The following is a 23,630-nucleotide window of genomic DNA, read 5'->3' as shown; positions in this document are numbered from 1 at the left end:
AAGTCCAGTCAATAGGTCCCTCAAATCCGGAATTCCACTTCGGGCCCCGGGTTCAAGTGCGGCATCCAGTTCTGGACCATTTCTTTTTTTGTCAAAACCGTACGAGACTGTACGTCCGCAGATACGGCGACAGGTGTCACAGGTCCTACTCAAAACAAATAATAAAAAATAATAATCGGAACTGCAAATTATTACGTCATAACTCCGCGCTCTGCCCCACTCAGTTGGCCGCAGTAAGGACGTGTGGAGGAGAGAGAGAGAGAGAGAGAGAGAGAGAGAGAGAGAGAGAGAGAGAGAGAGAGAGAGAGAGAGAGAGAGAGAGAGAGAGAGAGAGAGAGAGAGAGAGAGAGAGAGAGAGAGAGAGAGAGAGGTTTCGACGGCATCTATTTCAGATACGGATAGGAGCCACTAGATTTGGAGTGTCTCGTCTGGGGTGTGAGTCAACGCATATGGAAGTGGGATGTCAAGGCGTCGTGGCCAGTACACTGCCAAACTGTGACGTATCATCTAGAAATATAATGATTGAAGGCATTAGGGAGTGAGTGTTCCTGCAAATTTTTCTTCATTTTTGTCATTTTTTGTTCTTTTTAAAATTATTGACTTTGTTGGATTTGTTGACACGGTTGCGTGTGTTGGACAGTGGTTTGTGCAGGGGAGGGAGGCCACTGAAAATCAACGAGACAACTCTGTGAGCATTCTGTTTTTTATTAATAAAACTCCTTCCAGTTCAGTCTCCTGCAGCCCAAGTCCGCACTGACTCTCGACGCGCCCACTTCCCATTTGAAAGGGCGTCGTAGACGGACCGTAACTTACACTAACATTTGACGCGTAACAGCACAATACGAGGACGAGAATGAGAGCCAGGTTGGCGGTCAGGGCGGCGGCCCGGCGGCGGGCTGGCGGGCCGTGGGGATGAGGGTGGTGACGAGCACGGCCAGCGAGGCGACGAGCAGCGCGCAGACGGTCCACAGCCGCAGCCAGCGGAACGAGTCCTTGCTCACCAAGTACCACAGCTCGGACGCCATCTCCCTGCCGCGGCCCCAGCAGTCCAGCAGCAGCGCTCTGCGGCAACAACAACAACAACGTTTCAGAAATGCCGTTTGTTCGATCGCAATAGTAAGTCCTGGGTGCAGCACAGTGGGCCGGAAGAACGGTGGCGGCGGCCAAAATTCTAGACGCGTTTTGAGCTTAGTCGCTAAATGCGACTCGAACCGAACGTGTGACCCCACCAATGGATTCCTCTTTCGGAAAGCAATCCGTTGGTGGGGTCACACGTTCGGTTCGAGTCGCATTTAGCGACTCTGGAGCTCGAAACGCGTCCGGGGTTTTGACCGCCCCTAGGACCCTCGACCAAACATTAGTCCTTGGACGTGGAACTCACAGCCGGTCCAGTAGTGAGTCCGGGGCGCCCTGGGTGCGGCAGACGCCGTTGGCCTGCAGCTGCTGCAGGTGCTGGAGGTGCTGCAGCTGACGAAGGTGCTCCTCGTGCTGGTCCTCGTCGTCGTCCTCGTCGTCGTGGTGGAGCACCGCCCCGTTCTGGCCGAGCGCCGCCAGGAGGCAGCTGGAGGGGGAGAGGCGACACGAAAAATGAAAACTCGGTTCTGCTGTTTTGCCGTCGTTGCTCTGTCTCGGGGCGTCCCGTGCCGGTGCGAGAGGGAGGCCTACCTGTCGGGGCGCGCGTGCAGGGCGTCCTCCTCGGCCGTCTCGGCCGCGCTCTCCCGCCGACTCTCCGACAGCTCCGCGATCTCCGACATGCACGAGCTGGGCGCCGAGTGGGCGTAGGCGCTGCAAAGGCCGAAACAAGCAAAAGCCAGAAACATTTTGAGCACGTGTCGGGCGAGGGCGAGGAGGCTCTGGGAGTTTGATTGGAGCACGCATACGCACTCGACGCGGCTGTCCCTCCGGCCGGCGTCCGCAGGGTGGCCGGCGTGGCCCGGGGAGGGAGGGTGCGCCTCGGTGGGGCTCTGGTCCAGCGCCAGGGACACCCGCCGCACCCGGCTGGGCGCCGACCACCTGCCCGAGCGACCCTCCTGCGACAGACAGAGAAAGACGGTGCTGTAACCGGCGGCAAGCAGCACGCCAGGCTAGGCCTGCGTGGGCCTGCGCCCGGAGGGTAGGCAGCCCATTCGACTTCAGCGCTCCGTCTCCGCCGCACCAATGAGAGTGCGAGAGAGACGCGTGGCGGTGGCGCTCACCAGGACCTGCGACCCGCTGCCCGGGCTCCTGGACAGCACGGCGACGTCCCCGTTGGCGGGCTGCGACCCCAGCGACCCGGGGCGCGGCATGGCGGCGATCGAGGCCCTCCGCTTGGTGCCCTGTTGGCACGGACACGCCTTTACCGTCGTTTTCATTCACGTTTTTACCAGTGGTAGAGTAGCCAGAGTGGTGCCTCACCGCCAGGGGGTTGCTGGCCAGCGCCGAGAGCGACCGGTAGCGCGTGGTGCGCGGAGGCGGCTCGTCCGTCATGTCCTGCAGCTCCTCCATCACGATGTTGTTCTCCGACAGCACTCGCCTGCAAGCAACAGTCACGTCTCTGTCTCTCTCGCACTCGCGGGGCGTCTCCTGCAGGTGCGAGAGAGACAGAGCGACGAAAAGGCCGTCGTCCTCCACATTTCGACTCACTTCTTCTCCTCCAGCTCCTGGCACAGCTTCTGGTGCAGGCGCTTGAGGCTCTCCACGTACAAGTCTATGACCTCCATGGCGTGGGACAGGCGGTCCTCCTGCTGCACGGCGCCGTACATCTGCAGGCAGTGATTCAGACCGTCAGCGAGGCCGCGGTCTGTCTCTCTCGCACGCACTCGACGCGCCGAAGGAGTGCGAGAGAGACGGCGCGACAAAGCACGGCGAGGCGCGAGGTCACGCATTGACTTGGACTCACCTCCGCGGCACTTGACACTTGCCGGCTGGCGTGGTCGAGGGCCTCCAGCTGGGTCCTGAAGCGGTCCAGGAAGTCGCCGCGCTCGGCGTCCGACGCGGCGCGGGACAGGCGCTGCAGCAGGACAACAAGGAGAGTGTGCTGTGAGTCGGAGTGGCGCACAGTGGGCCAGAAGACCGGCGGAGCCGGCCGAAATTCTAAACGCGTTTTGAGCTCCAGAGTCGCTAAATGGGACTCGAACCGAACGTGTGACCCCACCAATGGATTCCTCGTTCGGAGAGCAATCGATTGGTGGGGTCACACGCTCGGTTCGAGTCGCATTTAGCGACTCTGGAGCTCAAAACGCGTCCGGGATTTCGGTCGCCTGCCGGTCTTCTGGCCCACTGTTCGGCGGTGTCGATACCCCGGCGGCCGGCCCGATCGGCGGCGCTACCCCGGGCGGCCTTCTCTGGAAGCGCGGGGTAGCGCCGCCCGGGGAAATGGCAAACAAAAGTCATTGACTTTGGCCGGCCAGTGTGCCATACAGTGTGCCGTCATGGTGCCATCGCATCGCCGCGCTCGGCCACTCAGAAATAAACGATCGCGCGCTATCGCAGTTCCTGCTCACCCGAAAAGCGCGATAGCGCGGAGAAATTCGCGAAGAGTCTAGTCTGCCTGTCTGGGCCTTCCCATGCCTCAGCGCGCCTCAGCGGGCAGATTCCGCGAGAGAGACAGAGCGACCGAAGCACTGTTCGCAATCGGCAGAACAAGAAAGAGGAAGAAGACGCACCTTGTGTATGTCCAGCAGCCTGTTGAACTCCGTCGACATGTTGTTCTCGGCCAGGTCCCGCTGCCGCTGCTGCCGCAACAGCCGCTGCCCCAGGGTCATCTTGTCCGTCTTGAAGGCGAGAGACAGGGCCGTGAACTTGCTCTGGAAACAACCACGACTCCTGTGAGAGGGCGTACGACTTGTCATGCTTCTTTTTGGTTATGTTTATTCCTTCGGGTTTGGGCTGCAGCCGGCTGCAGGGCCGTTTCGTCGCTCTGTCTCTCTCGCTCCCACATGGGACGCCCCGTGAGTGCGACAGAGACAGACTGCGTGCGAGACCAACGAGTCCAGCGGGCCCGTGGGCGGCTGCCTTTGAATCATTGCCTCTGTGGGGCCCGGCAGAACCATGGCAGAGCCACGGCAGAGCCCGGCCGTAATTAAGATGATTGCATTAATCAGGGGTTTTATTGGGCGACCTGCAGCGCTGCAGCTCCCGCCCGCTTTCGGGAACCTTTCGGGAACCCCTCCCGGAACCGGACCAGCCGGGCGGGCGGCGCCGGACCAGATCTGGTTCCTAGTTCCGGAGTTCTAGAGTCCGTCCCAAGTCACCGCCCCGCCGCCCAGGGCAGATCCCCAAGTCGCGTGGGCGGAAGCTAATTCCAAATTCTAGAGACTCTGCTCCAGTGTACTGTACACAAATGTCGGTCCCCTGACACACACACACAGACACACACACAAACACACACAAACACACACACGCCCCGATAATAGGGTACTTTCGTAGAATCCTGAACCGGAAGCAAGCAGACCAGCAGACGCCAAATTGGCCGGAAACTAACCTCTCTTCGGATCCAAAACTATAGCCGAGCTGTACAAATATTGCTCGCGAAACACATATGCACTGCAAACAAGTATCAAACGACTATTTATGTTCAAGTGTGGCCGATATCTTTGACGAACGTCTCTTTCCCATGTCAAGTTTGGATCTACTTCCGCCAACATGGCGTCTGTGTGCTTCCGGCTCAGGGATCTACGAAAGTACCCTATTTAAATTGCTAAATCGGAAGGCACGTCGTTTGACGGTTGAGATGCCCTTTGATGCCCGGTGGTGCTCGTCGCAAAGGACCCAAAGGATCTCCCTGAAAGGGGGCGGCGCCTCGCGAGACACCCACCCGCATGTCGCCGCGCTATCTCTCGGGTACCAGCACGAGCAAGGAGTGAGTACGGCGGCCGGTAGCGGCGCTGGCAGAGGGACAGAAATGGCCCATTCGGTTCAACGTTTTTTGCATTCGGGACGTTTAACAGTGTGATGTCGTTCTCGCGCGACTGTATACGGCGCGTGCACTGGTAGCACAGGCCTCGCGCGAGGCGTCATTGACATGTCCACTGCCACGGCACCGCTCTCGTTGTCCACCAGGTGGTTGCCCCCCTTCCAGCGTGTCTCCCGGGTGGCGAGTGCAACAACGTGCCGGCTTATCTGGAGTACTGTAATGTCTGCCGCGCCGTGCCGTTGCGCAAGTGAGACGAAAGCCCGGCCGTGCGGCGCGCGACGCACCGTGGGCCAGAAGGCCGTTGGAGGCGGCCAAAACTCTAGACGCGTTTTGAGCTCCAGAGTCGCTAAATGGGACTCGAACCGAACGTGTGACCCCACCAAGGAATTGCTCTTCGAACGAGGAATCCATTGTTGGGGTCAAACGTTCCCACGTGCGCCCACTATACGCCAGCACTACTTACGCCTAACCGAAATGGGACTGATACACCGTCAAAATTAAGTCTTAGGCCTTTACTCTGGAAAAACAAAACAACGTGACAGGTAGAGACTGCCTTGTGAATGACTGCGCCGAACGCGCAGTGCTCCCAACAACCACAACAACAACAACAACAACAACAAGCGTGAGTGATGTGCCCTTCCCTTGCACGCGCTGAAAGCAACCAAAACAAACAACAACAAAGGGACGACGGCGTTTTGCTGTCGCATGTAATTCAATGCTTATCCGCGGGCCGATCGCACAGAGGCAGAAACCGCACTTTGTGCGAGATGTGGCTCTGGCCTCCTCCTCCCCCCCCCCCCCCCCCCCCCAATGCAACCTTGGGGCCGGACGGCGGAAGCGCGGCGGTGCGCTGCTCGACTTGGCCGCTCGGTCGCGGCTTGGCGGTGCACAGTGTGTCAGAAGGCCGGTGGAGGCGGCCGAAACTCTAGACGCGTTTTGAGCTCCAGAGTCGCTAATCAGGACTCGAACCGAACGTGTGACCCCACCAATGGCTTGCTCTCCGAACGAGGTATCCATTGGTGGGGTCACACGTTCGGTTCGAGTCCTGATTAGCGACTCTGGAGCTCAAAACGCGTCTAGAGTTTTGGCCGGCGCCACCGGTCTCCTGGCCCACTGTGCGGTGCTTGGCGGCTCGGTCGCGGTGCTTCGCGGTGCTTGGCGGTGTGGGTGGTCACCGCCAAAGGTCATCCCGCGACGGCGCGACGACCGGACGGACGCGCAGCAGCGCACCGCGTCGGCCGATCACGAAAAAAAAGAGACAAAAAAGAAGAGAGGCGGCGCCGAAAGAGAAGGACGTTTGAATATAAAAGGATTTGTCCGAAACGGAAGAGACGCTTACAACGCAAAGGAAGAAAAAAAAAATAGCGCTCCCGGCGGGAGGTTTACTTTTTAAATCCGGAAGGAAGAGGCCTTTTTGAAATATCTCAAACTTTTGCTGCGTGGACAAATTAACTTTTCGGCCGCAGTGTGAACCTTCACTTCTCGCGTGTCTGGTACGATTTTATAACGTTTACTTCGTTAAAGGGAAATAAACATGCTGGCACGACGCTGCTTGGAGAAGGAAGCACTTTGACGTAGGGCGAAGGAACAGGTGCACCCTCGGACCAAATATCTAAAAATCCGATTTTGTGTTTGACGCGGCGCGGGGGGGGGGGGGGGGGGGGGAAAGAGCTTCCAGGTTGGGGTCCCGGCAGGAGCCAGCAGCATCCAGGTCGTGTATGGGGTATCGCGTGTCTCAAGGGCCGATACAGCCGTTATTACTTTACTCGTCTTTTTCCGTATTTTCCCGTCTCGACCAGGCCTGCCTGCCCGCCGGGCTGCCTGCCCGCCTGGCTGGCTGGCTGGCGTGCGTTTCGCCCTCCGTTTCGCCATACCCTCGACGTGCGTTTGACAAGGCGAGACTCCCACACCGCCACCAAAATCGCCGGAATAAATTGGAAGCTGCTGCTTCAGTTCTGCATCGTTTGTTGTTGTATCGCTCTCGAGGCGGGGCGGGAGGGCAGAGCGTTTCCGCAGAGCGGCGTGCATGAGGCCGAGTCCCGGGGCGGCGCCGCTGACTTTGGCCGCTATGAGAAATCGCGTGGCGACGGCCGGCCGGACAGTGACATATCGTGCAGGCAAATTCGCGCGACCGGAAATACGCGTGTAGTATGAAAACTTGCTGCCGCCCATCGCGGACGGATGGTGACTCAGCGACGCGGCCGCATCACAGTGGAACCAGCGCTTGAGCAGCCGTGACGTGGAGTGGGGAGTTCTCACACGAAACAAGCCACTGCACCAGTCCGGTCAGAGGCTAAATTGCCGCCGGCGAGTTGTTTTCTTACCTCAATATCCTTGTCCGAAACGCTGCCCCTGCAACAAGCGAAAGAGTTCGGTGAGACAAAACGCGAAGGTGAAAGGAACCGTACACGCACTCAAATTAAATAAACCCGAGAAGCTCCCGCCGCGCTATCCAAACACAAACGGCTCCAGTTTGCATTGATTTACAAAGCGGCTGGCATAATGGTCGGACAATCGCCCCTAGCCATTCTGAGAAGATTGCCGGGCTGGCATGGCAGGCACAAGCCAACGGCAGCCAAGGTGCCGAGTGGCTGAGTTACGGCCGAGCCAGAATAAACCAAACGCCCGGCGGGGAGCTGCAGCCCGCTGCGGCTCGACCTACCGCAACGACGGGCCCCTTACAGTGTCGCCGAGTGAACCTAACCTTGCTTACAGAACCTGAAGCTCACTGACCAAGCGTCATTTCATCAAACTAAAACTGACGTAAACCAAAGCCGACGTCATTTGACCAAACCTGGCGTTGTTTGACCTAACGTGGCGCCATTTGACCAAACCTGGCGTCATTTGACCAAACCTGGCGTCATGTACCCTAACCTGGCGCCGTTTGACCAACCCTGGCGTCATTTCGTCATTTGACCAAACCTGGCGCTATTTGACCAGAACCTGGCGTCATTTGACCAAACCTGACGCAATTTGACCGAACCTAACCTGACAGGCTGAGGTGACCTTGCGTGCCCGGTCGATAATTACTTTTCCGAGAGTTAGTTTTCTAGCCAAACTCCAAACTGTTGGGCACTCCACTGGGAAAGTCCGGCCCGTGGCCACGCCGCCTCGGCGTTCGTTCGGGGGTCGCGCGCCAAAACCCGTCCACTCTGCAGATGGACTTCATTAATCCCTCGGTGCGTGTCGAACCCGGGGCCCCGCCTGGCCGGGCCGCCTGGCCGGGCCGCCTGGCCGTGCGGCGGTTCGCGGTCGCCCGAAATCATTATCTAGAGCCTGTTTGCAGAAGGCCCATCGGGCTAGCGCGCTAGCGGGGCCTGGGCTGAGGCCTGGGCCAGCCCGGGCCAGTCCCGGACCGACCCCCTGCGACGCAACATTAATTCAAACGTCAAGCCGTGACAGCCGCGCCTCAGCCAGGCCCAGGGCCGCGCTCTCATATACTTGTTGCGCTGTGTGTGTGTGTGTGTGTGTGTGTGTGTGTGCGTAATGCACCGAGAGCCAACTGAGCAGGCTTTTAGGCGCGTTAATTGGGCCGCGTTTCGCACCCAGATTGCTGCCTTATGATCCGCCGGCGGCATCTGGCGTCTGGAGGAAAAAGAGAGAGACGGAGACGGGGAGTCAGAGCGACAGCGGAGAGAGAGAGAGAGAAGAGGGAGAGAGAGAGAGAGAGAGAGAGAGAGAGAGAGAGAGAGAGAGAGAGAGAGAGAGAGAGAGAGAGAGAGAGAGAGAGAGAGAGAGAGAGAGTCTGGCCTCCCTCAGGGCGATGCAGGCGACGCAGCCGACAGGGTGTGACGCTTGGCAGCGCTTGGCAGGCTGGGGAAGAGCGCCTCGAGGCGCAATGCGTCAAAAGCGACCCGAACCACTCCATTTATTCTCGAATTGGAGAGATCGAGCGAGAGTGACCTTTCATTCGGACCATCAGTAACCCCTTTTTTTCTCGCGCTCATCTTCAAACCTTTCGGAGTTTTCATCTCGGGAAGTGACCGACCATGACCTTCGCCGCGGGGCTTTCCCGCGTTCCCCTCACTCGCTTTCCAAACTCATCTATACACTGTGGGAATTTTAGTTGTCACTTAGTTTGTCACGCCCAAGTGATGAATAAACATTAAGCACGATTTTGCCATGAAGTGGCGCTGTGGTGGTAAGCCCACACCACTCCACACACTTTGTTGCCAATATTATTATTTCGTCTTTGACACTCGATGCCCTAGCCTCCTAGCCGTCCCCCTCGGACCGGGCCACGTCGTAGGGGCCTCCAGGCCAGTAAACACACACACACATACACACATATCGCAAACACGGGTACGTAGACCTTCCCCCACCCCTGCCCAGAGAAGTGGGTCAAAACACACGTAGGGTGACCGGACCTGATGTGCCGAAGCAGATGACCGCACTGGCTGTGCTCACAAGACGATGACCCCGAGGGCCAGACATCGCGCGCTCGCCCGTCCGTCCGTCTGTCTGCGAAGTGTCTGCTCGACTCACGCATTGACACACACACACACACACACACACAAACACACACACACGCACGCACAAATATTCGCGAGTGCAACTTGATACCGTACGATGAATATGCGTAGAAACGTAATCCTACGCAAAACAAAATTCAAAATAGTCCCTTTTTCTTTTCAAGGATTTTTTGTTTTGCCATTTTTTTTTATTATTTTTCTTTTTTTTTTGCGGTTGCCAACGGAGACCGGCAACTGGCCCGCCACCCGAAAGATCTCGTCACGTCCGCTTCGGAAGCGAAGCAAAGCGAAGCCGAGGCGACCGGAAGCTCTCAAATCGGCCCGCCGCGCCGCCGCCGCAGACAAACCAGATTTTATTTCAATCTTTGCGAAAAAGTAAAAAAAAAGAAGAAAAATTGGGTCGCATCACGAGGACGCCGTGTGCACACTGATATGGCGGCCGCAGCGCTGCTGTCCGAATCGCAAATCAGCCGCTGCCTGTTCTATCTTTTTCGTTTTTTTCGGTCAACAGCGAGGCGTTGCACTGCCCGTTGGAGCGGATAAGGCCCAAACATTGAAACGTGTTTTCTCGAACCGTCGGAACCCAACGACCGCCGGAAAGCGCATGGCCCGTCTCCGGCTTTTCTCGCGATCCGAATCCATTCCGCCGGTAATCGCACCCATCGCTCGGATCGACCGCCTTCCCCGAATCAAGCCCGTCTCTCTCGCACCCGTGTGGCACGCTGCGGCGCCCTGCGGCACGGGCCACGACAGCGAGAGAGGCAGAGGCACTGTTCGGAACGCAGGAAAACAGCAATATGAACGAGAGACAAGCGGCTGTGGTGTACCAACGCAAACATGCGAGCAACGATCTACTACATTATTTGGAAGTGTGAGCTGAGACCGCTCTGCGTCGCTTCGCGCTGCATCGGCCGATAAGTGACCGGCTCCTTGCTCGCCTCTATCGCCGCCGCCCAGGACACCACTCTCTCTCTCTCTCTCTCTCTCTCTCTCTCTCTCTCTCTCTCTCTCTCTGCAGCCCCCAGCAGCGTGAAGGCACAATGCGCCCCCCGTTTTTGGCGGGAACAGAGGTGACACCGGACGCAGCCAGGCGAAGACGCCAGGCGATGATGGCAGTCGATGCCGTCGGTAGATTTATTCTGGTCGGGGTTAGGTCAGGTCAGGGCCCTGGCTGGCACACTGGCTGGCAGGCTGGCCCGCCGCGCTGCCGCCGGGCCGGGGGATGGGTACTCCGCCTCAAAAATAGTTTCCTTCCACAAAAGCGCCGATCTCCCCCGGGGCGTGGGCCTCGGGGTTGACGGCGGCGGGGGGCTTTCCGCTTGCTTTCGTGCGAACCGGCGGCGCGGCGGCCTGAGCCTACACGGGCGGACTGGGGAGTGGGGGGGGGGTTAATTTGAAAAAGGCGCCAAACATCAAAAAACAGCCCGCGGACCACGGAAGTGCGGAGCGCGGTCGCGCGGAGAGGCTTGGATGCCCTTTCCATTTGCAGCGTTTGCGGCCTTCTTGGCAAGCTGCGCCCCGCCCCGCCCCGCCCCGCCCCGCCCCGCCTCGGCGCTGGGACGCCTCGCTCGCTGGACGAGCCTTTATCCTGTATGATGGATGGCTTGGCCCGGGGCTGGAGCGGGGGCTGGGAGGGGGCAGTTTCGGCAGTGCCTATCCCTACTTCTCGCAGGCGCTTTAGAGAGCCCCTGCAGGGTAGGCAACAGACACACAGGGGAACACTGCGGGCTTGCCTATCCTACATCCCGCAGGCGCTTTACAGAGCCCCTGCGGGGTAGGCAACCGCCACACAGGGGAACACTGCGGGCTTGCCTATCCTACATCTCGCAGGCGCTTTACAGAGCCCCTGCGGGATAGGCAACCGCCACACATGGGAGCACTGCGGGCTTGCCTATCCTACTTCTCGCAGGCGCTCCAAGGACTCTTTTCAGAGCAGGCGACAAACGAAAACGGAGGCAAAATATTGCGAAATTTGACGTGTCACTCGCGTCACCACGCATACACCGCGGCCTCTGCGTTGCGTTCGGGGCGTGGCCTGCCGTGGCCTGCTTGCTGTGCCGGAGGTCCTTACGCCCACGACCTGTCCTTACGCCGAACCGGGCGACGGACCACGCCCCGCCCCTCGCACACAGTCACTTCATTCATTACCCGCCATGCATAACACTCCGATATGTGTGTGCATGTGTGTGTGTGTCCTCCGCCCAGGAGGAAGAGAACCAAGCGGTAGGCGTTTCTGCAAATTGCAAGCAGGAAGTATATAGCGGCACGGAAAAAACCGAGAAAGGTACAGGAGTAAATGATTAAAGGAGTATTTGAAGGCATCGTTTGGGAGGACCTCTGCAAGGGGCTGAGACGGAGCGCGTCCCCTGGCTGTGTGTGCGTGTGTGTGTGTGTGTACACGTTGCCGTGTACGTGCAAGGGACGGAAAAGCACGCACACTCTGCCGCCAGTCCTTTGTGTGCGGTGGCGTCCGCGGCATACGCAAATAAAGCAGTCGCTTTCGTTTTCTGCAATTATTTTTTATTTATTTATTTTTTAGTTATTTTATTTTTGCGCTCTCTCGTCCTCCTCCCCCTCCTCCTCTTGCTGTTTGGCTTTTTCCAAAGTGGCGTTGACTGGGTCACAGAGGTCCGCATCTAAAATGCACGTATAATCAGTGACATCTCTCTCTCTCTCTCTCTCTCTCTCTCTCTCTCTCTCTCTCTCTCTCTCTCTCTCAGTGTGTGTGTCTGTGGCCCCCGCGGCACCGACACACCACGCTCCGTGACCTCTTTCCCCTTTTCCTCCGCGGGGGATCGTTCATTTCGTTCGGCAGGCAATGTCACGACCACTGTGGAGTCGAACTAGCGGCAAGCCAGGAAGCCAGGCAGGCAGCCAGGCAGCCAGGCAGCCAGGGCCAAGATGATGCACGACACCTGTGGGCCCCGCCACCCCTCCACTGCCTGCGGCGGGCAACCGGCGGCGGGCAGGCCGAGGTGGCCGTTTTTCTCACCTTGACAAAAACATAAACAAAATTTTCAAACATGATTGTTTTGATTGATTTTTGTTTGTGTCATATTTGGGGGGGGGGCGATATCTTTGGCGGCCGTTCCTCCTTCTCCATTCGCGACGCTTCCGGGGCGGACACTACACCCGCGTCTGGATTCGCTAAGTACAGTCACGCAAAGTACTTGAAAGTCGGGCCTTAGGCGGCCTTAGGCCGAGCCCGGCGGGCCTGGCGGGCCGCAGCTCAAGAGGGCGGCGGGCGGGGCGGGCCCCTCGCTAGGAGAGACCGCCCCGCCCGCCAGCACGGTCAGCCTTCTCGCTCCGTCTCTCTCGCTCTCATGGGGCGTCCCGTGTGGGTGCGAGAGAGACAGAGCGACGGTCTGCTGCACGGCCAGGACCTCAAGGACGGCGTCGAGGAGGCGGTGCCCGGGCGGTGCTGCGGCAGGACGACTTCGGCGGCGGTGAGGTTATCACTCCGGAACGTTCCGCTCGTCATAGCTGCAAGGCGGTGCTCTCGGCGCGGCGCGGCGCGGCGAACGGCACAGCGCGGCCACGTGATTCGAGACAAACAGAAAAGGGCCGCCGTTTCCTCCGAGGGATTACCGAGGCAAAGCCTTGCAAGTCGCGCTGCCTGCCGCCAGGGCCAGGCTCAGGCCAGGCCCAGGGCCGCCACGACACTGGGAAGCCGATTTACGGAAACGATACGGAGCGACGCGGCGCTGAGGTAGTCGCAGAGGTAGTCGGAATTGGCCTGGGAAAGGGAATGCCGCGACTGCTGCGGCGTTGCGTCGCGACGGGGGCACAGTCTGACCTTTGGGACGGCTTTGCCAAACCCAGCAGACGGCGTCTCTCTCGCACTCAGGGGACGCTATGGGTGCGAGAGAGACAGAGCGACGAGGACGACTCTGCTGTTGCAGCCGCACGCAGCAGTGACCCTGTCCAGTACCACGAATCCGAGTCACTTTGTCATGCCCCCACTCCGTCTTGCGTGCCAGTAAACGTTTCACTTTCGTTGTTTACCTGACTGCAGGACTTTTTAGCTTGATTTTCAGTCATCTCATTTTTGCGTCCTGGGCTGTCATTATTGGTGCAAAGCCCTTCACAAGATTTTTGCAAACACCTGTTGCACGCCTGTGTTCCTCCACGGAGCAAACACACAACCACTCCCTACACGGACACACACACACATACATATATGCATACAGTAGGGAGGGAAATGGCTCATCTAAAGCCATCCAACACACCGTGAGAGCGTGCCTTATGCAACTAGAGCATGCTAAACCGGCCGCGCACCCACTGGGCGGCGAAACAGACAGACAGACAGACAGACAGACAGACAGACAGACAGACAGACAGACAGCCATAAAGCATCGGAACCCCCGCAGCGCCGCAGCGTGCGACGTGCTCCACTAGGCCTTCCCTAACGAACCCGAAGCCTTCCAGTAATTAATGCTTCCTTCGAAAGCTTCCGATATTCAATATAAGGGGCAGTGTCTTGTTTGTTTCGCCCGACCGAAGGGAGCGGTGCTCCTCCACTTTCCGTGGCTCGCGCCAAAAGTCTCGCATTTTCTCGTTTACAATGAAACATCAGTTTGACTCGCCGCAAAACCGCAACAGCATAGATGGGCCGAAATGTCGGCACTGCCGAACAACGTCCTGCAGTCAGTCCGATTCCGAGAGTCTGTCTCTCTCGCACCTCCACGGGGCGCCCCCTGAGTGCGACAGAGGCAGAGCGACGACTCAGCCCGGCAGGTGGCAACAGCGCACTCGTCATAACTTCTGCCCGGTTGGTTGCGTTGATCCGAAGGCTGTTTGTTGCAGCAAGACACAAAACCGTCATTTGCCGCGCGGAAATTACACTCACAAAAATCTCAGCCGGCGCTGCGCGTGTTGGAGGCTAAAAGGTGCGCGCGTTAATGTGGTTACTGCACGTGAGTGAGTCTGAGTACGTGTGTGTGTGTGTGTGTGTGTGTGTGTGTGAGTGTGTGAGTGCGAGTGCAGTGCGCCTAGTCTCTTATATGATAGTCATTACCCACTGAGAAGGGGCGAGCTCGGCGGCCATAACTTCGGAGTACAAGACCGTTCGCTTTATTTCGCAGAATCGTTTTAACGCGCCACGCATAAATTTCTCCGCATCACGCAACAACAACAACAACAACGACATAGGCTGGCAGCACGCGCATTCGACCGTCGTCCCTCGTTAATTGATAACCGACCGTCCGCCACAATTTCGTGAACTCATTCCAGTGTGCTGGCTGCTTGGCCCGGCTCGGCTGCGGCTTGTCCGGCTTTGACAAACGGCCGGCCGCGGCCGCCGCAGAGAGTGAGGAGTTCCGGAACTACTTTTGGCACCGGCGTGTAACCACGGCGACCGCGGTAACGACCGCGAGGAACGACCACGGTGAAAGGTGGGCAACAACAACAACAACGCGGTGGTCCAGCCGCCGCGGGCAGCCGCGCGGGCCCTAGCTAGGCGGCGTCCGGGACAGCGCTCTGTCTCTCTCGCACGCCCACGGAAGGCCCTGGAAGGCCCCGCGCGAGCGAGAGAGACGGAGCGACACAGGTCTGGGCCCCACGGCGTCTGATTGCGATAAACTTTTGAGCGTCTAACGAGCCGCGCACTAATACGAAAATAACTTAAGAGCAGCTGCCGGCGAGCTGCGGCGGGGCGGGCGGTGGGGCGGGGTGGGGTGGGGCGGGCGGGGTGGGGCGGGTGGGGCGGGGCGGGGTGGGGCGGGGTGGGGTGGGGCGGGGCGGGGCGGGGCGGGGCGCGTGGAAAAACAATGAACCCAGCGAGGCGCGCTGGAGCGGGCCGCCCCGCCGCGGACTCCGCTTCAAGAGCGCGACTTCCACGGCTTTGCCTACGTTTACAGTACGTTGTTTTTTTGCAGTGACCGCAGTGTTAACTATAATTTGCCGTGGCGAAAGAGCACCCAAAAAATAGTTCAATCGAATGAACCATCCGTGGGCTGACTAATGTTGCTGCACACAACCATTTTGTAGTGCGAACAACCCCCACTCACCTCATCATCGCAGCGGCCTCGGAGGACGGGAGCGGTTTATGGTGGAGTGGGCGTGTGCGTAGCATGGAGGCGAGTTGGCGGGTTTGAAATTAGGAGCCCGGGGCTCGGAGGGCGAACTGGTTCGAGGGTTCGCCGGTTCGGGGTTTTCGGGTCCATGCGGCGGTAGGAGCGCGGACCAGAGCGGGTTCTGGAGTTGGCCGGTTCGCTGGTTCTCGGGTGGTCTGCCGCGGGTTGGCACGGGAACGCTCGCGTTCGAAGGCAGAGGTGCCCTCCGCGAAGTCGCAGCGGAACACTCCGGTGGACACACCTCCGCGTCGTGGCTTCGCTTCTTCACACCTCGCGTGTCCGTCCATCCGTCTCCACTCTTTCTGCCCAAGGCGGCGGGGCAGCCCGAAGCCGAAGCCCGAAGCCGAAGCCCGAAGCCGAAGCCCGAAGCCGAAGCCCGAAGCCGAAGCCCGACGCCGAAGCCCGAAGCCGAAGCCCGAAGCCCGAAGCCGAAGCCCGAAGCCGAAGCCCGAAGCCGAAGCCGAAGACTCGGAGCCCGAAGCGACCAGCCGATTAAAAGCCAATTATGTCTGCGCTGCGCTGCGCTGCGCGGAGAGAGACAGACTGCTTCCGGAGCGCACGCGGCAAATTCAAAGGCGGCGGCGCCTCGCACGCGGCCCGGGCCAATCTCGCTGATAAGAAGGAGGACGTCTATGCATTCGCCGGGGACGCCGGGGACGCCGAGGACGGCGAGGACCTCAAGGGCAGCGCGACACGGAAAAGCCATTTTCGGAGGCGAGCGCGCCAAAAATTAGGCGGCAAGTTCTATCCACTCACGAGTGTGTCCGGCGTGTCCGGCGTGGGGGGCGTCCCTACAAAGAGCCCTCGCGTCTGCACAGTGGGCCAGAAGATGCGGCGGAGGCGGCCAAAACTCAAGACGCGTGTTGAGCTCCAGAGTCGCTAAGCAGAACTCGAACCCAACGTGTGACCCCACTAATGGATTGCTCTCCGAACGAGGAGTCCATTGGTGGGGTCACACGTTCGGTTCGAGTCCTGTTTAGCGACTCTGGAGCTCAACACGTTTCTTGAGTTTCGGCCGCCTCCGCCGGTCTTCTGGCCCACCGTGTACCGACGTGCGGTCTCGCGTTACAGTGCGACTAAGAAATTGGCTGTTCGATGGCGGTCACGAAGGGCTGGCCGGCTGCCCCGGGGCCGCCCCTTGTTGACAGCCGCCGTCACGCACCAGTGTGCCGCCCCGTCGGCCTGCCGGCCAAATGGGATTAGTGGGTGAGGAATCACCTGTCGAGGAGACGCGGTGACACGCGTCGAGGAGCACGACAACGAGGTGACGCCGTGGCGACGCCGCGGTGACACGGGACGGACACGCGACACGAGGCGGACGACGCGCCCACACGCTCAGTGGACAAGCGAGGTGACGCCGCGGTGACACGGGACGGACACGCGACACGAGGCGGACGACGCGCCCACACGCTCAGTGGACAAGCGAGGTGACGCCGCGGTGACACGGGACGGACACGCGACACGAGGCGGACGACGCGCCCACACGCTCAGTGGACAAGCGAGGTGACGCCGCGGTGACACGGGACGGACACGCGACACGAGGCGGACGACGCGCCCACACGCTCAGTGGACAAGCGAGGCGACGCCGCGGTGACACGGGACGGACACGCGACACGAGGCGGACGACGCGCCCACACGCTCAGTGGACAAGCGAGGTGACGCCGCGGTGACACGGGACGGACACGCGACACGAGGCGGACGACGCGCCCACACGCTCAGTGGACAAGCGAGGTGACGCCGCGGTGACACGGGAGGACGGACACGCGACACGAGGCAGGACGACGGCGCCGCACACGCGGCGAGGAGCTCGGACAAGCGAGGTGACGCCGCGGTGACACGGGACGGACACGCGACACGAGGCGGACGACGCGCCCACACGCTCAGTGGACAAGCGAGGTGACGCCGCGGTGACACGGGACGGACACGCGACACGAGGCGGACGACGCGCCCACACGCTCAGTGGACAAGAAGACCCTGTTCAGCGACGCTTCTTGGAGACACCAGACTTAATCTACTCGACAAAAGACTTCCCTTTGAATCCATTGAGCCTTCACGCGATGGACTGAGTCCCGTTTGAGGACTGCAGAGCTCGGACAGTGCATGACCGTGGAGGCACGTCCTCCGGGACTCTTACTTTTGCTCCAGGTCCCCTGACCCAGTGGCGGCGTTTTCGCGTGTACACACAACACTCCCTTCCGACGACGTTCGCTTCCTGGAAGCCGACCCCTTTTCTTCGCGTGCGAGATACACTAGATTAAATTCGTCCGTGAGTTACACGCGCGGACTAGATTAAATTCGGCTGTGTGCACAGTGGGCCAGACGACCGGTGGCGGCGGCCAAAACTCTAGACGCGTTTCGAGCTCCAGAGTCGCTAAATGGGACTCGAACCGAACGAGTGACCCCACCAACGGACTGCTCTCCGAACGAGGAATCCATTGGTGGGGTCACAGGCTCGGTTCGAGTCCTGTTTCGCGACTCTGGAGCCCAAAACGCGTCTGGAGTTTTGGCCGGCCCCACCGGTCTTCTGGCCCACTGTGTGGTGGCGGCCTGGCGGCACCAGGTTCTTGCCTCGCCGCTACTCTGTAAAGGCCGTAACGCCGCGGCCCTCCCAACCACATTAGCCTATTCACGACCCGTCGCGGCACTCTCGTCGCTCCGTCTCTCTCGCACTCGCGGGGCGCCCCGTGTGGCAGTGAGAGAGACGGGGCGACGACTCGCAGTGTGGCGGCGGCGCGCGAGAAAGGAGACCCCTGGCGGGGGTGCGGGGCGGAGCAGCGAAGCAATGGGAAGGGTGCGGAAAAATGGGGAAACGGAAAAACGGGGACAAAATAAGAATGGCGCGAGAACGTCAGCGAGTATAATGAGACATGGCGGCCAAGCGGGCGAAGCGACGCGCCTTTTCCTCGTCCGGCCTGTCTCTCTGTCTCTCTCGCACTCACGGGCCGGTCCATTGCGGAGAGAGAGAGAGAGAGAGAGAGAGAGAGAGAGAGAGAGAGAGAGAGAGAGAGAGAGAGAGAGAGAGAGAGAGAGAGAGAGAGAGAGAGAGAGAGAGAGAGAGAGAGAGAGATGAAGTACTGTTCAGAATCATCGGCGACCGGGTGGCGCGGCAGGGTGGGCGGCAGAGCATCACGGAGATAGACACAGTGACAGAGACAGACGCGTCGCAGCCGAGGACGAGCGAAGACGCGGTCGGACGCGCAGTGTAACGCGCGTGCAAGCCCCTATTCAATTGAAAATTAGCGCTATGCCATCTCGCCAGTCTTGACTTGGTCTTGACAGACGGAACGGACGGAACGGGGACACTCCCCCCCCCCTTTCCTTCACAGGTGCGTCGCTAATTAATTGCCACCACCTGCACGCGACGTGACTCCCTCGGGCAAAAACACCCAGACACCCGGCCGCGCCTGCTGGGTCCAGAACGTGTCCACGGAGTACGTTCGCAGAGCCTCCTCTCCAGAGTACAGAATAGTCCACAGAGTGCAAAAGCCTCCCAACGGCGCCGGGCCGAGCCGAGCCGGGCTGGTCGCGGGCTGGGGTGGCAGCTAGACCAGGCAGTGCCTAGGCAGTGGCGAGACGGTCCGGAGGTTTGGTTGGCGGTTTATGACGGGGTGCTGCTGCTGCTGCTGCGGACTGATTCCGAGAGTCGTTTTCGTCGCTCTGTCTCTCTCGCACCTCCAGGGGACGCCCCGCGAGTGCGAGGGAGACAGAGCGACGAAAACGACTCTCGGAATCAGTCTGCTGCTGCGAGGGCGATCTATCACGGTTTTATCCTCCGACAGACCGGAAGCAGTGTGTTTTACGCGAGAAGGGCAAACTGCTCGACCGTCTACACTTCACGCTTGGAGGCGGGGAGCAGGCGCGTCGATAAAAAAACATTTCTTGTTCACTGTAACTGTACTATTGTTTCGATGGCTCGGCGAGTAAAAATTAAAAAGTAGAGTATTTTGAAACATTTCTATGTTGTGCAGCAACAAATTTATTTATCTGAGCTGTGCGTGCAAGGCGCACCTCTTGACACTCCGGTCGCGACGCGCCTTCGTGCTCTGTCTCTCTCGCGCAACCCTGCGGCCTGCGGCACGCCCCGCGGGTGCGAGAGAGACAGAGCGACACCGTTCGGCATGAGCCTGCAGGCCAGCCTCCGCCTCGCCTCGCGGCCCCGACACATCACGGTGCGTTATGCGACTTAGCGCCCCGCCCCGCCCCGCCCCGCCTTGCTCAACGCCTTGCCGCCGTTTAGAGATTCCAGCCACGCGCTGTCTATCGAACAGGACAGCTGCCTCGACCTGCACTTCTCCTTTTGCGCTCAAAGGCGGCGCTCGAGCGGCACTCGCACTCCGAAAAGTGCTTACGTCGCTCCGCCTCTCTCGCACTCACGGCGCGCTCCGTGCCGCTCCGTGCCACTCCGTCCGCGGTGCGAGGGAGACGGCCGCCAACGCCGCGGAGAGGCATCGTTTCTGCCCGGTTCACTCGGCCGAGCTTCTCTCACGTGCGCGGCCGGCTGCCCTGGCTGCGCGCTGCGCGGGCGGAGTCTAGTTGCAACGGCCGCCGCCGCTGCGAACCAGGCGGCGCTGCGGCCGCTGACGGCAGAATGATGGAGACCGCTGGGGACGTCCCGGCCAAGTTGTCGCAAAAATGGGTCCGCGGTGGATGGAGGCTCCTGAGGGAGACTGTGCTCTCCTCGCTCCGTCCCTCTCACTCTCATGCAGGCTCGGACTGGCCCCCTAAAGGCCCCAGTGGATAAGACCGCGAAAGGCCCACGATCATCATTCTGTTTTTACCCTTCATGACCAACTTTGTGAGGCTACCGCTCCCAAACTAGTTGCGGTCAATAGCCTTCCCGATACAGGGCATGAAAGAGTAGGGTCTTAAGAATACTAGGGCGTCGAGGGAAGCCTTTTACGGCAGCTACATTGGACACAGTGGTCGCCCAAAGTCAGCAAAATCAGCAAATTTCTGAGATTTGACCACTTTTTGACCAACTTGGTCGGAAAATCGCTGCGGTCAAAGCCAAAATCGTTGTGGTCAACGTCTTCCCGATACAGGGCATGAAAGAGTAGGGTCTTAAGGATACTAGGACGTCGAGGGAGGCCTTTTACGGCGACTAGATTGGACACAGTGGCCACCCGAAATCAGCAAAATCAGCAAATTTACGAGATTCGACCACTTTTTGACCAACTTGGTCGGAAAATCGTTGCGGTCAAAGCCAAAATCGTTGTGGTCAACGTCTTCCCGATACACGGCATGAAAGAGTAGGGTCTTAAGGATACTAGGGCGTCGAGGTAGGCCGTTGGCCGCTACTAGATCGGACGCAGTGGCCGCCCAAAATCAGCGAAAACGGCTACATTCGGAGATTCAGTCACTCTTTGACCAACTTTGTGACGTTACTGGTCCCAAACCCGAGGGCCCCGACAGATTTTTCTGCCTGTCTGCCCTGGCCAGCCCAAGCCCGCTCTCATGGGGCGTTCCGCAGGAGGGCGCAAGAGTGCGAGAGCGACTTACCCGAATCCGTTGTTGGCGGCGGGCGAGCCCACGGGGGAGCTGGACGGCGACGGCGAGCTCGGGGTGGCCGGCCGTCCGGGGCCCTGCTGCTGATGCTGCTGGCTCTGGTTCTGGCCGGCAGAGCGCGCGGCCTGCGCGGCCAGCACGCCCAGCCTCTCCAGGTCCTCGTCGCGGAGGCTGGGGAACACGGGGTAGTCCATGGCGGCCTGCTTGTCCTTGTCCAGCACCTCCTCCTTGGACGCCAGCTGCACCGGGGGCTCTGGGCCTGCGGCGACACGAACAAGTGCATCAGGAACGTCAACGGCCACGACACAGGACTCGCCTGCCGCGCTCCGGATTTTCGGCAACCGGAGAATTGATTTGAGTGGTGAGGTTGGCAGTGACGTGGCGTGTCCGGTTACAGCCCGGCTCTCCTAGAAAAAAATCCCCCCTTCCCCGCCAGGGATACCACCAGCACGGCACACCTCTGTAGGATTTGTATCAGATTACTGGACCGATTTTGATGCCGCGTGCCGCGCCCCGGACCGTGTATACAAGCTGCTGACGAACCGGAGTAGCTTAGGCCTGGGCTGCGTTACCGTCGCTCTCTCTCGCACTCGCGGGGAGTCGTGTTGCGGTGCGAGAGAGACAGAGCGACCAGCCTGACCGAAGCGAAGGCCATGCGCTTCATTCATTCATTCGGCCAGTCTCTGCTTAAGAGAGCAGAGCCAAAGGAGAGAGTGCCACGTAACACTGAGTCAATCTTTCAAACCCAAACAGGGTGGTAATAATAATTACTGGCTGATTGGTGGCCGCGTTGAGGTGGGTCACTTCCAGTGCACTGGCACTGCATGCAGCGCGCTCTACCGGCCGTGACGAGCACTTTCAGTCCCGGCCTTAATTACGGTGTCGAGGACGGCGCGAGCAGGATTCTTTTGTCAAAAAAAAATCAAGACAAAAGAACCAGTCGATTTCCGGCGCGCAGAAAATTATTTAATCCTTGATTTTATGGCCGGCCGAGCCGAGAGGACGTTGCAATAAGGCCAGACCCGGCATGAGTTACCTTATGCAAAATAGGATCGTAAAAGATTTCGCACACAAATCTGGATGTAAATTGAATAGTTGGCACGGAAAACTGAATATAAAGAAAGACCTTCAGAAAAAAAAGTATCTTTGTGGTTTTTTTCTGTTGAGCTTTAATGGCGGAAGAGGAAGGACGTTCACACGGCGAAGTCGTCTGGATCGAGATATTGAGATCGCTCGATAGCTCGACAGGGATCGATAGCGACAAGCGACACGCCAATTGTTTCCCGCCAAAACCTAACCTGGCCATTGTGACCTGAAGTAGAGTTCAGGCAACTTTGGCCTGTCCCGATGGCAGACGTGATCACTTTTTCTAGCCACACAGACACTCTCAGACAGCCAGAGGACAAAACCGTGCAGCTCATTGATTCATTGCAGCGCGAGAAGAGGCTAGTTACGACGTGAGACCGGCTCGGCTCGGTTCGGCTGGTTCGGCTCGACTTCGGCTGCTCGGCCCACAAGCTCGGCTCGGCTCGGCCTAGAGAAGGCAGGGCAGGGCAGCGGCAGGCCATCTAAGGACCGGTCTCTTCCAAGCGAAACGTCGCCATACCGCACAGCGCACCAAACAACAACAACAAGTCGCAATGACCATCCGGGAACACATTCCTTATTACGGAGCGGACTCTACGCTGCGAAAGGAGATCAGCAGGAAGAAGACGATGTGGGACTCGGAATGTGTGGCCTACTCGGCAAAGAAAATCTTTTGCGAGGCTCCGTTTAGTCCGGAGCCGATCGGCAGAATTGGTAAATAGAGAGGCGCGCCGGCGACTTTGACGTCTGATGCATTATGGCAAACGGACGTCGTTTTAGGATTGATCGTTCTGCCGGCCCGCCAATGCAAGCAAACATAAGTCACCCGCGCCAGAAATACACGCCGGTCAGCCAGAGCAACGACTCTGTGGTCCTAACCTCACTTTACTTCGGGCAATATACAACGTGGGCGCCAATCATTGATGGTAGTGTGCCAGGTGACTGTACAAAGAAGAGAGTGAATACACGAGTAATCGGATTACCTTGGCGGCCGTATCGCTGGCTGCGTATCACGACCAGTAATCTCCATCTCCCCGATTCCGGTGTCGAGTCGTGCAGTGTACCAGTGTCGTGCAGTGCCGCCAACCACCCCTTCCTCGTCTCACCCACCTTCACACGGCTTCACACGTGCCGATATGCCGCAGACTTATTCGTCGCTCCGTCTCTCTCGCACTCGCGGGGCGCTCCGGCACGGCGTGAGAGAGACAGCCCGACGAAGCGCTGGCTGTTCGCGCTGCTTGGCGCGGCTTGGCGCGCTCCATCGGGCCGGGCGCGTTTTGGCGGCAAACACGGCGGGGTCGTGTTTCGTGTATCGCGCGCTCCAACACGCCCCAACACGCCCAACACGCACGTACACGTAACGAGCATCGAATCTTGTGCCGGGGGACAATATTTCTGACAGGGCGTGAAAACTGCAAAAGTTAACCTTACACAATTTTTTCTTTGCTTTTTTTTTCAGGTCGAGGAGCCAGAGAGAGAGAGAGAGAGAGAGAGAGAGAGAGAGAGAGAGAGAGAGAGAGAGAGAGAGAGAGAGAGAGATGCCAGTACAGTACACCCTCCCATGGCGTTGCGAGGGTATCCCGAAGCAGGAAATGACTC

The 23,630-nt window shown here is 59.2% G+C and overlaps 1 protein-coding gene across 3 annotated transcripts in view; it reads right to left on the bottom strand.

The window, feature by feature from the left end:
- Positions 1 to 685: 685 nt before the first annotated feature.
- Positions 686 to 23,630, bottom strand: part of LOC117640265 (protein MRVI1-like) — a 34,225-nt gene continuing 11,280 nt past the window's right edge. The window contains exons 2-12 of one of the 3 annotated variants that reach the window (XM_034376623.1): positions 20,940 to 21,204; positions 7,219 to 7,246; positions 3,645 to 3,785; positions 2,879 to 2,989; positions 2,623 to 2,741; positions 2,395 to 2,512; positions 2,196 to 2,315; positions 1,885 to 2,030; positions 1,666 to 1,785; positions 1,382 to 1,561; positions 686 to 1,062 (exon numbers count right to left, since the gene is read on the bottom strand). In XM_034376623.1, coding sequence (XP_034232514.1) covers positions 873 to 1,062; positions 1,382 to 1,561; positions 1,666 to 1,785; positions 1,885 to 2,030; positions 2,196 to 2,315; positions 2,395 to 2,512; positions 2,623 to 2,741; positions 2,879 to 2,989; positions 3,645 to 3,785; positions 7,219 to 7,246; positions 20,940 to 21,204 — 1,538 coding nt within the window. In that variant the 3' untranslated portion in view covers positions 686 to 872. Of the gene's footprint in view, positions 1,063 to 1,381; positions 1,562 to 1,665; positions 2,031 to 2,195; positions 2,316 to 2,394; positions 2,513 to 2,622; positions 2,742 to 2,878; positions 2,990 to 3,644; positions 3,786 to 7,218; positions 7,247 to 15,374; positions 15,724 to 20,939; positions 21,205 to 23,630 lie in introns of those variants that run through there. The other 2 variants (XM_034376622.1, XM_034376624.1) reach the window with 2 other exon arrangements.

This window comes from Thrips palmi, unplaced genomic scaffold, assembly GCF_012932325.1.
Source record: "Thrips palmi isolate BJ-2018 unplaced genomic scaffold, TpBJ-2018v1 HiC_scaffold_12, whole genome shotgun sequence".
NCBI classification, from domain to species: Eukaryota; Metazoa; Arthropoda; class Insecta; order Thysanoptera; family Thripidae; genus Thrips; species Thrips palmi.
The sequence above is the reverse complement of the archived record's forward strand: the minus strand, read 5'-3'. Positions and strand labels throughout refer to the sequence as shown.